Source organism: Papio anubis, chromosome 6 (genome assembly GCF_008728515.1).
Source record: "Papio anubis isolate 15944 chromosome 6, Panubis1.0, whole genome shotgun sequence".
In the NCBI taxonomy this organism is placed as follows: domain Eukaryota; kingdom Metazoa; phylum Chordata; class Mammalia; order Primates; family Cercopithecidae; genus Papio; species Papio anubis.
The window spans coordinates 157,185,115-157,199,716 of NC_044981.1; the positions used below are offsets into that span (position 1 = coordinate 157,185,115).

The following is a 14,602-nucleotide window of genomic DNA, read 5'->3' on the forward strand; positions in this document are numbered from 1 at the left end:
GAGACTTACAAAGAGACTTAGACTCCCATACAATAATAATGGGAGACTTCAACACTCCACTGTCAACATTAGACAGATCAACGAGACAGAAAGTTAACAAGGATGTCCAGGAATTGAACTCATCTCTGCAGCAAGCAGACCTAATAGACATCTATAGAACTCTCCACCCCAAATCAACAGAATATACATTCTTCTCAGCACCACATCGTACTTACTCCAAAATTGACCATATAATTGGAAGTAAAGCACTCCTCAGCAAATGTACAAGAACAGAAATTATAACAAACTGTCTCTCAGACCACAGTGCAATCAAACTAGAACTCAAGACTAAGAAACTCAATCAAAACCGCTCAACTACATGGAAACTGAACAACCTGCTCCTGAATGACTACTGGGTACATAACGAAATGAAGGCAGAAATAAAGATGTTCTTTGAAACCAATGAGAACAAAGATACAACATACCAGAATCTCTGGGACACATTTAAAGCAGTGTGCAGAGGGAAATTTATAGCACTAAATGCCCACAAGAGAAAGCAGGAAAGATCAAAAATTGACACTCTAACATCGCAATTAAAAGAACTAGAGAAGCAAGAGCAAACACATTCCAAAGCTAGCAGAAGGCAAGAAATAACTAAGATCAGAGCAGAACTGAAGGAGATAGAGACACAAAAAACCCTCCAAAAAATCAGTGAATCCAGGAGTTGGTTTTTTGAAAAGATCAACAAAATTGACAGACCACTAGCAAGACTAATAAAGAAGAAAAGAGAGAAGAATCAAATCGACGCAATTAAAAATGATAAAGGGGATATCACCACCGACCCCACAGAAATACAAACTACCATCAGAGAATACTATAAACACCTCTACGCAAATAAACTGGAAAACCTAGAAGAAATGGATAATTTCCTGGACACTTACACTCTTCCAAGACTAAACCAGGAAGAAGTTGAATCCCTGAATAGACCAATAGCAGGCTCTGAAATTGAGGCAACAATTAATAGCCTACCAACCAAAAAAAGTCCAGGACCAGATGGATTCACAGCTGAATTCTACCAGAGGTATAAGGAGGAGTTGGTACCATTCCTTCTGAAACTATTCCAATCAATAGAAAAAGAGGGAATCCTCCCTAACTCATTTTATGAGGCCAACATCATCCTGATACCAAAGCCTGGCAGAGATACAACAAAAAAAGAGAATTTTAGACCAATATCCCTGATGAACATCGATGCAAAAATCCTCAATAAAATACTGGCAAACCGGATTCAACAACACATCAAAAAGCTTATCCACCATGATCAAGTGGGCTTCATCCCTGGGATGCAAGGCTGGTTCAACATTCGCAAATCAATAAACATAATCCAGCATATAAACAGAACCAAAGACAAGAACCACATGATTATCTCAATAGATGCAGAAAAGGCTTTTGACAAAATTCAACAGCCCTTCATGCTAAAAACACTCAATAAATTCGGTATTGATGGAACGTACCTCAAAATAATAAGAGCTATTTATGACAAACCCACAGCCAATATCATACTGAATGGGCAAAAACTGGAAAAATTCCCTTTGAACACTGGCACAAGACAGGGATGCCCTCTCTCACCACTCCTATTCAACATAGTGTTGGAAGTTCTGGCTAGGGCAATCAGGCAAGAGAAAGAAATCAAGGGTATTCAGTTAGGAAAAGAAGAAGTCAAATTGTCCCTCTTTGCAGATGACATGATTGTATATTTAGAAAACCCCATTGTCTCAGCCCAAAATCTCCTTAAGCTGATAAGCAACTTCAGCAAAGTCTCAGGATACAAAATTAATGTGCAAAAATCACAAGCATTCTTATACACCAATAACAGACAAACACAGAGCCAAATCATGAATGAACTTCCATTCACAATTGCTTCAAAGAGAATAAAATACCTAGGAATCCAACTTCCAAGGGATGTAAAGGACCTCTTCAAGGAGAACTACAAACCACTGCTCAGTGAAATAAAAGAGGACACAAACAAATGGAAGAACATGCCATGCTCATGGATAGGAAGAATCAATATCGTGAAAATGGCCATACTGCCCAAGGTAATTTATAGATTCAATGCCATCCCCATCAAGCTACCAATGAGTTTCTTCACAGAATTGGAAAAAACTGCTTTAAAGTTCATATGGAACCAAAAAAGAGCCCGCATCTCCAAGACAATCCTAAGTCAAAAGAATAAAGCTGGAGGCATCACGCTACCTGACTTCAAACTATACTACAAGGCTACAGTAACCAAAACAGCATGGTACTGGTACCAAAACAGAGATATAGACCAATGGAACAGAACAGAGTCCTCAGAAATAATACCACACATCTACAGCCATCTGATCTTTGACAAACCTGAGAAAAACAAGAAATGGGGAAAGGATTCCCTATTTAATAAATGGTGCTGGGAAAATTGGCTAGCCATAAGTAGAAAGCTGAAACTGGATCCTTTCCTTACTCCTTATACGAAAATTAATTCAAGATGGATTAGAGACTTAAATGTTAGACCTAACACCATAAAAATCCTAGAGGAAAACCTAGGTAGTACCATTCAGGACATAGGCATGGGCAAAGACTTCATGTCTAAAACACCAAAAGCAACGGCAGCAAAAGCCAAAATTGACAAATGGGATCTCATTAAACTAAAGAGCTTCTGCACAGCAAAAGAAACTACCATCAGAGTGAACAGGCAACCTACAGAATGGGAGAACATTTTTGCAATCTACTCATCTGACAAAGGGCTAATATCCAGAACCTACAAAGAACTCAAACAAATTTACAAGAAAAAAACAAACAACCCCATCAAAAAGTGGGCAAAGGATATGAACAGACATTTCTCAAAAGAAGACATTCATACAGCCAACAAACACATGAAAAAATGCTCATCATCACTGGCCATCAGAGAAATGCAAATCAAAACCACAATGAGATACCATCTCACACCAGTTAGAATGGCGATCATTCAAAAGTCAGGAAACAACAGGTGCTGGAGAGGATGTGGAGAAATAGGAACACTTTTACACTGTTGGTGGGATTGTAAACTAGTTCAACCATTATGGAAAACAGTATGGCGATTCCTCAAGGATCTAGAACTAGATGTACCATATGACCCAGCCATCCCATTACTGGGGATATACCCAAAGGATTATAAATTATGCTGCTATAAAGACACATGCACACGTATGTTTATTGCAGCACTATTCACAATAGCAAAGACTTGGAATCAACCCAAATGTCCATCAGTGACAGATTGGATTAAGAAAATGTGGCACATATACATCATGGAATACTATGCAGCCATAAAAAAGGATGAGTTTGCGTCCTTTGTAGGGACATGGATGCAGCTGGAAACCATCATTCTTAGCAAACTATCACAAGAACAGAAAACCAAACACCGCATGTTCTCACTCATAGGTGGGAACTGAACAACGAGATCACTTGGACTCAGGAAGGGGAACATCACACACCGGGGCCTATCATGGGGAGGGGGGAGGGGGGAGGGATTGCATTGGGAGTTATACCTGATGTAAATGACGAGTTGATGGGTGCAGCAGACTAACATGGCACAAGTATACATATGTAACAAACCTGCATGTTATGCACATGTACCCTACAACTTAAAGTATAATAATAATAAATAAATTAAAAAAAAAATAGTTCCTTAATTTGATTTCTCATTTATCCTTTTACTTTCCCTTGATATGATATCTGTTATGTTTCATATTTATGTTTTCTTAAATCCAGAAATGTAGTTATCACACCAATATGTCAAATTATCATGCCATTTAAATCATTTCTATCATTCCTGGGTCTGCTTTTATTGACTGATTATTTTCCTGGTTATGGTTCACACTAAATGCTTTTTTTATGTGTAGTAAAGTTATAAATTTAGGACTCACACTGTGGATATTGCATAGCTCAGCAACCTAACTTTGTTGTTCACCTGTAAAGAGGGATGAGTTTTCTTCTAGAGGGCAGTTAATTGACTAGGACACCATTTTTTAATGCTTGGAGATTTGCTTTTCAGCTTTGCTAGGGTTTTTCTGGAGCCACCATTATTCTAAGAATATACAAATTCTACTCATAAATTCTGACTTTTTTGAGGTCTCTACTGAATGCCCAAGGTTTTCAATGAGGTCTCTTCTCTCTGGCTGGTCAAAACTCCAATATTCCAGAATGCTATGTGAGCTCTGTCACCTTTATTAAGCTCACTGTTCCCTTGTAGTTGTTGTTCCTCAATAGATGTTTTTTGCCATATTTTCTTGTGGAAAATCTCCTATGAAGTGTTGCTTTATGTTTAGTCTAACACTTGAGGAGACTTCTATGCCTGGAGCTCCTTTCCTCCACAAATCCATTCTTACTCTTATCCATCCTAGAAAATCCTAACTACCTAAGTAATCCCAAAGTCCAATCACTCTCCTCCATTCAGCAACATGGCTACAGTTAGCTTGGGCTCCATCTCCTTGCTTTTCGGTGCAGGAAGGGTCTCCTTGAAGAAAGCCAAGGCATTGATGGGTCGATCTCATTTTCTCCCTCTTGCAATACTCTTGGTCCTCTAGCATCTACTGTTCAACATGTGGAAACCGTTTTGCCATGTCTTTGGTAGTCACTTATGGCCGAAAGACTGGCCATAGAGTGGACAGATCATAGCTTCTGTCCATCTACCTGCCCCTTTTACTTTTCAGCATCGCCCCTTTGCTGACTCTCATCTGCTTTCCTGCCTTTGTTCTTCTCCTCTGGGCAGCCCTATCCCTTCAGATCACTGGTGCTCAGAACCAAGCATGTTTGTACCCATTGAAAAAGATGTGGATAGAAAAAGATTTGCCACTCCATAGATGTGCACATATCAATTCTCTGTGACCCAAGATGCAAAAGGCCAGCACAGCATTCACTTCAGGGACTAGATCTTAGAATGATAGAATTCCAAGGTGAAAGGTTGCATTAACCCTCAGCCAGTGTTGTAGAAGGGTACTCTAACTCTGTAGTCATTTGTCATCCTGACTGTTTTATTAGTAAGATCTCCTCACCTCCATATATCCTCCTGCTTCCATAAAACTAAGAGGAAGGAGAGCCAGCTTAAATAATGTCTTCTCGGCCGGGTGTGGTGGCTCACGCCTGTAATCCCAGCACTTTGGGAGGCCAAGGCGGGTGGATCACGAGATCAGGAGATTGAGATCATCCTGGCTAGAACAGTGAAACCCTGTCTCTACTAAAACTACAAAAAATTAGCCAGGTGTGGTGGCAGGCACCTGTAGTCCCAGCTGCTAGAGAGGCTGAGGCAGGAGAACTGTGTGAACCCGGGAGGCGGAGCTTACAGTGAACCGAGATCGTGCCACTGCACTCCAGCCTGGGCAACAGAGCGAGACTCTGTCTCAAAAATAAATAAATAAATAAATAAATAAATAAATAAATAAATAAATAAAATAAGTCTTCTCTAAGAACTTTTGCTCACAAGCAATGTTCTTCTACATCTGAGCCAAGTTGAGTACTGAACGGTCACCTCAAAGCATGACTCTTCTAACAGAAACTTCCATTGGCCCTTCCTTCGCTTATGGTAAAGAACAAAGACCTACGCATTTGGATAGTTTTTTGGGGTCCGACTATGCTGGTGTGGTGTCATAGATGACCAAGCTTGGCAAGTTCTTCCTGTAACAGTGGTGGAGTATGTGCCTCGATAACTCTGTCCATAATGGTAGTAGCACTCCTGTACCCCGGGGGTTTCCTCAGTCGGTTCTGAAATTAAAACAGAAGACATCAAGCTTAGTATTTCCTAGAAGATAAAAATACACGAAGCCATTTATGACATAAACCAGAAAGGAGTCTCTGAGATTTACAGCCATTCTCTATTCTTTATTAATAGGCAAATTGACATGAGAAAACACACAAACAAACAAACAAACATGAAAGCAAGAGACGCCTACCATTCTGGAACTGTAGTAAGTTCTTAGAAATATTTCATGTAAAACTTAGTGGAAAACAAATATTAGATTGCTTCTCATTGGAAACTCCACTAACATGCAAGATCATTTCTAGGGATCTCTACAGAGTGTTCATGAGGATATGGAACAGCAGAGAAGAAAGGGTGATGCAATTGGCAAATCTGAAAAGCAAATCTGCAAGCATTAAAATGGTTTTTTGGGGAGGAGGCAAGGACACATACAAGAACCTTGCATGTCTCCCTGGATCATTGCTCAAAAAAGAAAAGCATTAAACTCCTGGTGATGGGACAGACGACAGTCCTGCAGCTAAAACTGGAGGCAACAACACTTCACTTCTCAGGAATGAGTGGAGGCCAAAAGCTTATCACCTTGGATAAGATAGGGAATCCTCTAATGCCCAGCATAATGCATTGCAATAAAGCAAAAGTCTACTACTCTTTTTCTTCAGACTCCCTGCAGGTACAAGTTCCATCAGAAAGAAGCAAAAGAACACTAAAAAATCACTCCCTTCAAAGCTAAGAACTGTACAACCTGCCTCGGACTGAAAAGGACCTGAAATATAGAGCATTGGGAGCTCACGTACTGCTCCATAGACCCAGGGACATATGGAATTAATGCAGCCCTGTTAGGTTTCTCAAGGATAACATGATCAAGAGCCACGTTTCTCAGAATCTACAATGCTGACGATTGCACTGAACACTCTCTACTTGAAGAAATGCCTGGGAAAGTTTACTGGCTTGGAAAGACACACACATCTGACAGCATATTACAATAAGAATTTTGTCTAGGACACTGAGATAGTCCCTTTTACAATGAGGGGAGTAGTGAAGTCGAGCACCCAGAATGGTTTGCGCCCATCCTAAAGACACAGTTCACACAGTTCACACAGTTCACACAGGTTGCACCAAAAATCACACCTCTGGCTCCCCTAGAGAGTGCACTAAGGCTTCCTCCCACATGGCAGACCCAGAACCAACACACGAGAACCAGTGTAGCACTGAAGGCTTGTGCATCAGTGGGGGTTTCCATGGCTTTTCATCCCAGCATCCAAGCACATAAATGTCTGGCCACAGCTTCTTACCTTGTTCAAGAAAAGCCTCTAGGCTTGGAACCGGAATAATATTTGGAGGCACGACAGCAGTCCCTTCTGCATCTGAGCATCGTGTCAGGTTGCAGTACTCCCACCTGACACTGGGATCCATTGTATAACACCAAGGGGCTGCCACAGGATCTGGATTTCGGCAGTAGTTCTTGGCCAAGCCACTGGAAATTCCAAAAGAATACACATCACAAAAAAATGGGTCAATACACAGGAACACTATATATTTTGCTACAACAAGGTCATAACTGGTGCCTTTGAAATATTCCCAATAGAGATAACATACAATTGCCTCAAGGACAAATGGCTCTCAATCTCTAATCCTCTCTGCACATTTCTCAAACTTAATAGATTATCACTTTTTTTAAAGAAAAAAAAAATCTAATGTAGCACACACTTACTAGAAACACTGAGATAATACATACATGTGACCAAAAAGGGATCACAGTATCCTCCTTCTGCCTTCTGCCCAATCCATCTCTCTGGAATAACTGGTATGGATTTTGACATGTGTATTGTGGAATTGGTTATGCACATACAAAAGTATCTCTATCTGTCTATCTCTCTGTATCTCTCTATGTAGGACTTCATATGGTGATGTGTGAGTTGGAACTAACATATAGTTCTCCAGAGAAAAAATGGCATCCAGGATGATATCCTTCCCAGGCCAGTCGTCTCACTATATGTACTCAAAATGTAGCCAAAAGGCTCTACCTTTAGCATGTCAAACCATTGCAAAAAAAGTATTACTGTCTGTCGATACTGTATCAGGTGGGTCAAGTCGGTTTGTTTCTGCAAGACTTCTCAAAGCTTCCCTGGAAACCTAGCTTTCAGGAAGGATGCAGTATCTCTAGGATGGCTTCCTGGTCAGGACTTCCTCTTCTGCTCTCAGTCCATCCTCTGCTGGCCACAGCAATTCCGGGACTGAGGGAATAGGGCATGAGTTGAAAGAACAGTGGGACTCATGGCATAAAGGGAGACAGCTGAGTAGACTATGAGGTCTGAAGAGGTCGGGCAGCTGTGGAGGACTTGGGGTCGGGGAAATCTCAGAGCATTCACTCCCCCTTATGCCTCCTAGGAACATTGCTCCAACCTCTCAGAATCCTCTCATTCGTGACCTGTGGTTGCCTGGGAAAACGGGAAATGTGTTATGGGTCATGAGGATCCAACACTGTCTCTCTAGAGACTCCATATGTGACCTAGTCTTAATCCCAGACCCTCCATTCCAGGAAGCTGGTTCAATGAGCAACAGGATGGGCTCAGAGTTTGAGCACTTGAAAGACTTCTTTTTCTTCCTTGGCTTCCCTCTTTTGGATACATGGAAAATTCTTATTATACAATATCCTTCAGAATTCAACATTTTGTGGTTGCTTTAGGATTTACAATATCCCTTTGGGCCCACAAATTCAACCTTTCATTAATATTACATACCATCATGGATAAAGTAAGAAACTTACAATGGTACACTTCCAATTATTCCCTAAATGATTTATGCTGTATGTTCAAATTTTTACCTCTACATTTGCTAAAGTTAAATATATTGCTATCATCTTGCTTCAAGGAGTCAACTCTCATTTTAAAAGATACAGAAGTTTGATCAAGAAAATATTTTGCATTTACATCTACATTTGCCATTTGCTGGGTTCTTCATTACATGGGCTACAGAAAGCTCCCTTCTTGTACTATTCTTCTTCTAGCTAATTTTCTTCGGGTAACATCTCCTGTTACACGAGCCTGCTGATTCCAAATTATTAGTTTTTGGTTTATTTATTTGGGGCAGCGCACAATATGCATTCATCCAACACAGATGATCTTCCAGGCATTTTATTGCTGGATATAGCATTCTTGGTTGATCTCTTCTTTTTCTAGTTTATCATTTTAATGACATTCCCTGTTATCTGGGTTCCAATGTTTCTGATGAGAACATGTTAGCAATTTGTATCACTGTTCTTCTATCAAGACACCGCTCCTTTTCCTCTGGTTTCTCATGAGATGTTTCTTGTTATTACATCTTTGCCTTCTACCTTTGAACTGTGATGTACAAAAGTGCATTATAGTTTTTTTAACTCCCTATCTGATTCATTCAGCTTCTTGAATCTGTGATTTTTAAATATTCTTCATATTTGAAAAGTTTTTAGCTATCCTTGCTTCCAGTATTTGTTTCTGTTGCAATCTCTCCTTCCTCTCCTTCTGTGACGTCCTACCCACATGCAGGAAATCTTTTTATATTTTCCCACACATCTGTTAGGATCAGTTGATTTCATTTTCAGTATTTGTGGAGGCACATGTGTGTATGTGTGTGTGTGCATGTTTCTAAGCCTGTGCATGTGTGGGTATGTGTGTATGTGTGTGTGTGTGTGTGTGTGTCGTGTGTGTATGTGTAGCTGGTTCTGTAGGTGGTATAAAATTGTTTTTCAGTTAGTTTTTACTTCTGAAATATCTCACTTGATTGGGAATTCATCCAATAATTTTTTCATTTAAGACATAACTTCTTATACTAGTTCTTTAATTTGATTTGGCTCTTCTATACTGTTACTGTCTCTTGATATGATATCTGCTTCATTCCATATTCATGCTTTCTTTGATCCTAAAATTCAGTTATCGTATTGATATGTCAACTTTTTTGCCATTCTAATCATTTCTGTCATTTCTAGGTCTATTTCTATTGGCTGATTTTTCTCCTGGTCATGGTTCACACTAAAAGCTTCTCTATGTGTAGTCAAGTTTTAAATTTAGGACTCACACTGTGAACACCACATAGCAGAGCTACTTGACTTTGTTGTTTACCTGTTAACAGGATTGAGTTTTCCTCTCCCAGCAGTTAATTGACTTGGAAACCGTTTTAATGCTTGGAGACTTGCTTTTCAGCTTTGCTAGCATTTGTCTAGAGCTGCCTTTGTTCTAGGAATTTACTAATTCTACTTCTAAAGTATGACTTTTCTGGAGTCTCTACTGTATTCTCAAGAGGTTCAGTGAGGTCTCTCCTCCAGCTGGTCAGAACTCTAATATCCCAGAATGCTATGAGAGCTCTGTCCTCTTCATTGAGCTCACTGTTCAATTGCAGTTGCTGTTCCTCAGGATATATTCTTTTCTCAACTTTCTTGTGGAACCTTTTTCTGTGTACATGCAGCATCATGTTTAGCCAAAGATTTGAGGAGACTACTATGTGTGCTCCTGGAGCTCCTTTCATCCACAAATCCATTCTCATTATCAGTAGGCCTATAAAATCCTAGCTACGACAGTAGGCCCAAATTCCAATCTCTCTCCTACATTCAGGAAGATGGCTACAGTCCATCTGGGCTCCATCATCTTGCTCTTCAGTGCAACAAGAGCCTCCAGAAAGAAAGCCATTGCATTTATGGAGTTGATTTCATTGTTCCCCCTCTCACTATTCTTTTGGTGCACTACCGTCTGTTTTCCAACATGTAGAAACCATTTGTCCATGTCTTTGCTAGTCACTTATGGCCAAAAGACTGGCCATGGGTTGGTCAGACCTGGGCTTCTGTCAATCTATCCACCACTTTTATTTTCCGGCATCTCTCTCTTTGCTGACTCTCATCTACCTTCCTGCCATTTCTATTCTCTTTTTAACAACCAGTATCACTTCAGATCACTGGTGGTCAGAACCGACTCTGTTTCTACATATTGGGGAAGACATAGATATAGAAAGAGATAGATTCATCTCTCCATAGATATACATATATACTTTCCTTGTAAGTCAAAACAGAAAATCCCAACAGAACTTTCACTCCAGTAATTGCAGGTGTGTTTAACAGAATTCCCATGATAAAAGGCTGCATAGAACCTTAGTGGGTGTTGTGGAAGGTTACCCTAAGAGTTTCATGGATGGCATCTTGACTATTTCTAAATGTAATATCTTCGTCTCCAGAAAACTTTCTGCTCTTCTAAACTAGGAAGAATGAGACCAGATTAACAGTTGTCTTCTCCTAGACCCTGGGCTCAAAGACAATATTCCAGAGATATTTTCCTAAGCACTATTCATCTGAGAAAATTTCAGTCCAGAACACGAAGCTTGAAGTATGACACTTCTAATAGAAATTACCATTGGTCCTTCATAACTTACGGTAAAGAACAAAGACATACCCATTTGGGTAGTTTTCTGGGGTCCGACTATGAGAGTGCGGTGTCATAGATGACCAAGCTTGGCAGGTTCTTCCTGTCACAGTGGTGAAGTATGTGCCTCGATAACTCTGTCCATTACCGTGGTAGCACTCCTGCACCCCAGGCCTTTGCTCAGTCGGTGCTGAAAGGAAAACAGAAGAAATCAAGCTGAGTATCTCTGAGAACAGAGAAACATGTGAAGCCACTGATGACACAACCAGGAAGGAGTCTATGAGAATTACGACCGTACTCTTTTCCTTATCCGTAGGCCGAGGGATGTGAGAAAACCAACCAACAAACCAACACCAAAGCAACAGATTCCTACCATTCTAGAACCGTAGTCAGTTCTTGGAAATATTTCACCTGCAACCTTAGAGAAACAGAACAGATCAGACTGCTTCTCATTGGAAAGTGCGCTCACGAGCAAGCACCTTTCTGGGAAACTCTACTGAATGTTCATGAGGAAGATGGGGCAAGATCGAGCAAAAGGCACTGCATTTGGCAATGTGGGCTGCAGGGGGTAATCGGCTGTCAGGGACAGAGGCGGGGACAGACATGGAAATCTTGCATGTTTCCCTAGACCGTTGATCATGAAAGCCAAGGCCTTTGGCTTCCGGGCCATGGGGCAGAAAACGGTCCTCTATATCTGACTGAAGGCAAAGACACTTTGTTTCTCAGGGATGTGTGCAGGCCAAAAACTTATTCCTCTGGAGGAGAGAGGGAATCCTCTCGTGCCCCGCATCCTGAATTGCAATAAAGGAGAAGTCTACTACTCTTTTCTCTCTCAAGACCCTCCTGGTGCGCCGCGCCATCACAAAGAGTAGTTTAAGAACACCGAGAAATCACTCCCTTAAAAGCCTAGGGCTGCAGAGTCAGGAGCTACTGGGAGCTCAAGGCACTGCCCACAGACCCAGGGTTTATATGGAATAAAGGAAGCCCTGTTAGGTTTCTCGAGGGCGACAGGCTCCAGAGTCATATTTCTCGGAATCTGCAATGCTGAAGATTGCACCGAATGCTGTCTACTTGAAGCAATCCCTGAAATGCTTCCTGGCTTGGAAAGAGTCACACACCTCAGAGCATGTCACAATAAAAATGTTGGCTAAGACACTGAGATAGTCCGTTTTACAACGAGGTGACTCTGCATGTATCACTCCTGAGGGTTTGGGGCCTCACCCCAAAGACACAGCCCACCCACGATATACCAGAAATCACTCACGACTTCTTGTGAGAGTGCACGCAGGCTTCCTCCTACATGGCAGAACTCAGTCAACACTTGTTATCCGCGGGATTCATTGAAAGCTGCCGCGACCACTGGGAATTTCCAGGCTTTCATCCCAGCTTCTGCTGTAGATACCACACAGGCTCCTTACCTTGTTCGGAAGGAGCCTCTAGGCTTGGAACCGGGGTGACATTCGGAGGTGCGACGGCAGTCCCTTCTGCGTCTGAGCATTGTGTCAGGTTGCAGTACTCCCACCTGACATTGGGATCCATCGTATAACAATAAGGGGCTGCCACAGGATCTGGATTCCTGCAGGTAGTTCCCTCGACTGCCACTGGAAATTCCAAAACGACATACATAAGCCACAAGAGGTGGGACACTACGCGACGGCACTCCCACACCGCCTTCCTTTGTGTGGCAACAAGGTCGCCCGCCTTTCTATACCCATTAAAAAGTACCATGATTGCCGCCACCTAATGGCCTCAATCACTAATCCTCTCTGCACATTTCTCATACTTAATAGATTATTACTACTTTTGTAAATCTAAAGGAGCAAACCCTTCCTAGAGACACTGAGATAATGCATACACGTGGCCAAAACATGATCAGACTATTCTCCTTCTACCTTCTGCCCAATCCATCTCTCTGGAATAACTGGTACGCATTTTGACGCCTGTATTGTGCCATTGTTGATTCGCACACAAGAGTATCTGTATCTGTCTAGTTCTGCGTATCTCTCTCGGTAGGGCTTCATATTTTAAAGTGGGAGTTGCGACTAACATGTAGTTCTTCCGAGAAAACATGGCATCCAGAAGGACAGCCTTCCAGGCCGTAACCTTCCATACCATGTACTCAAACGCAGTGAAAAGGTTTCATGCTTCACATGGAAACACGCCAGCAAAATACTATTACTGGGGTTCGTCATTCTCATAATAATGGGTCAAGTAGGTTTCTTTTTCCAAGACGATTTTCAAAGCTGCCCTGGAAAATTTGCTCCCAGGCAGCATGCAGTAATTCTAGAATGGGTTCCTGGCAGGACCTTCTCTGTTTCTAATCTATCCTTCTGTCAATGCAGCCACCCGACTGAGGGAAAGTGGATGAGTTGAAAGAACAGTGGGACCCATGGCATAAAGGAAGAAGGCAGGGTGGACTAAGAGATCTGAAGAGGTCGGACAGCTACGGAGGAGCAGAAAGCAATGAAGAAGGGGGCAAAGCAGGGGAGGAGTTTGGGCTGCGGGGATCTTGAAGCATTCGCTCTTCCTTATGCCTCCCAAGAACCTTGCTCCAACCTCTCAGTATCCTCAAATTCATGACCTGTGGCTGCCTGAGAAAATGGGAATGTATTATGGGCCATGGGGATCCAACACTCTCTCTCTCGAGACTCTACACGAGACTCTACAGTTGTGACCTAGTCTCAACCTCAGACCCTCCATTCCAGGAAGCTGGTTCAATCAGCAACTGGATGTATAAGAGCCCGAGCTCTTGAAAGACTTCTTTTTCTTCCTTGGCTTCCCTCTTTGGAATGCATGGAATATTCTTATTATACCATAAACCTCAGAGTTCAAAACTGTGTGATTGCTCTAGGATTTGCAATATCCCTTTGAACCCACACAGTAACCTTTTATTAATATTACATACCATCGTGCATGAGGTAAGAAACTTACAATGGTACACTTCCAATTATTACCTGCATGATTTATGCTACATGTTCAAATTGTTACCTCTACATATGCTAAACTTAAACATAGTGCTATCATTCTGCTTCAAGTAGTCAACTCTCATTGAAAAAGATATAGAAATTTGATCAAGAAAATATTTTGCATTTACATCTATCTGCATTTGCCAATTGCTGGATTCTACATTACGTGGGCTGCAGAAAGTTCCCTTCTTCTTCTATTCTTCTTCTATCTAATTCCTTCGGGTCACGTCTCTTGTTACATAAGCCTGCTGATTCCAAAGTCTGGCAGTTTCTGGTTTCTTTGTTTGGGGCAGTGCACAATATGCATTTATCCAACACAGATCATCTTCAAGGCATTTTATTGCTGGATTCAGCATTCTCGGTTGATCTCTTCTGGTTCCAGATTATCATTTTAATAATATTCCCTGGTATGCGGCTTCCAGTGTTTCTGAGGTGAACGCATTAGCAATTTGTATCACTGTACTTCTAGGAAGACACAGCTCTTTTTCCTCCACTTTCTCCTGAGATGT

At 41.5% G+C, this 14,602-nt stretch overlaps 1 protein-coding gene across 3 annotated transcripts in view; it reads right to left on the bottom strand.

The window, feature by feature from the left end:
* LPA (lipoprotein(a)) overlaps positions 1-14,602 on the bottom strand; it is a 132,751-nt gene that overhangs the window by 74,023 nt on the left and 44,126 nt on the right. For all 3 annotated transcript variants that reach the window (XM_031667557.1, XM_031667559.1, XM_031667558.1), the window contains 4 exons: positions 12,546-12,695; positions 11,158-11,317; positions 7,036-7,217; positions 5,589-5,748 (listed from right to left, as the gene is read on the bottom strand). In XM_031667557.1, coding sequence (XP_031523417.1) covers positions 5,589-5,748; positions 7,036-7,217; positions 11,158-11,317; positions 12,546-12,695 — 652 coding nt within the window. The remainder of the gene's footprint in view (positions 1-5,588; positions 5,749-7,035; positions 7,218-11,157; positions 11,318-12,545; positions 12,696-14,602) is intronic.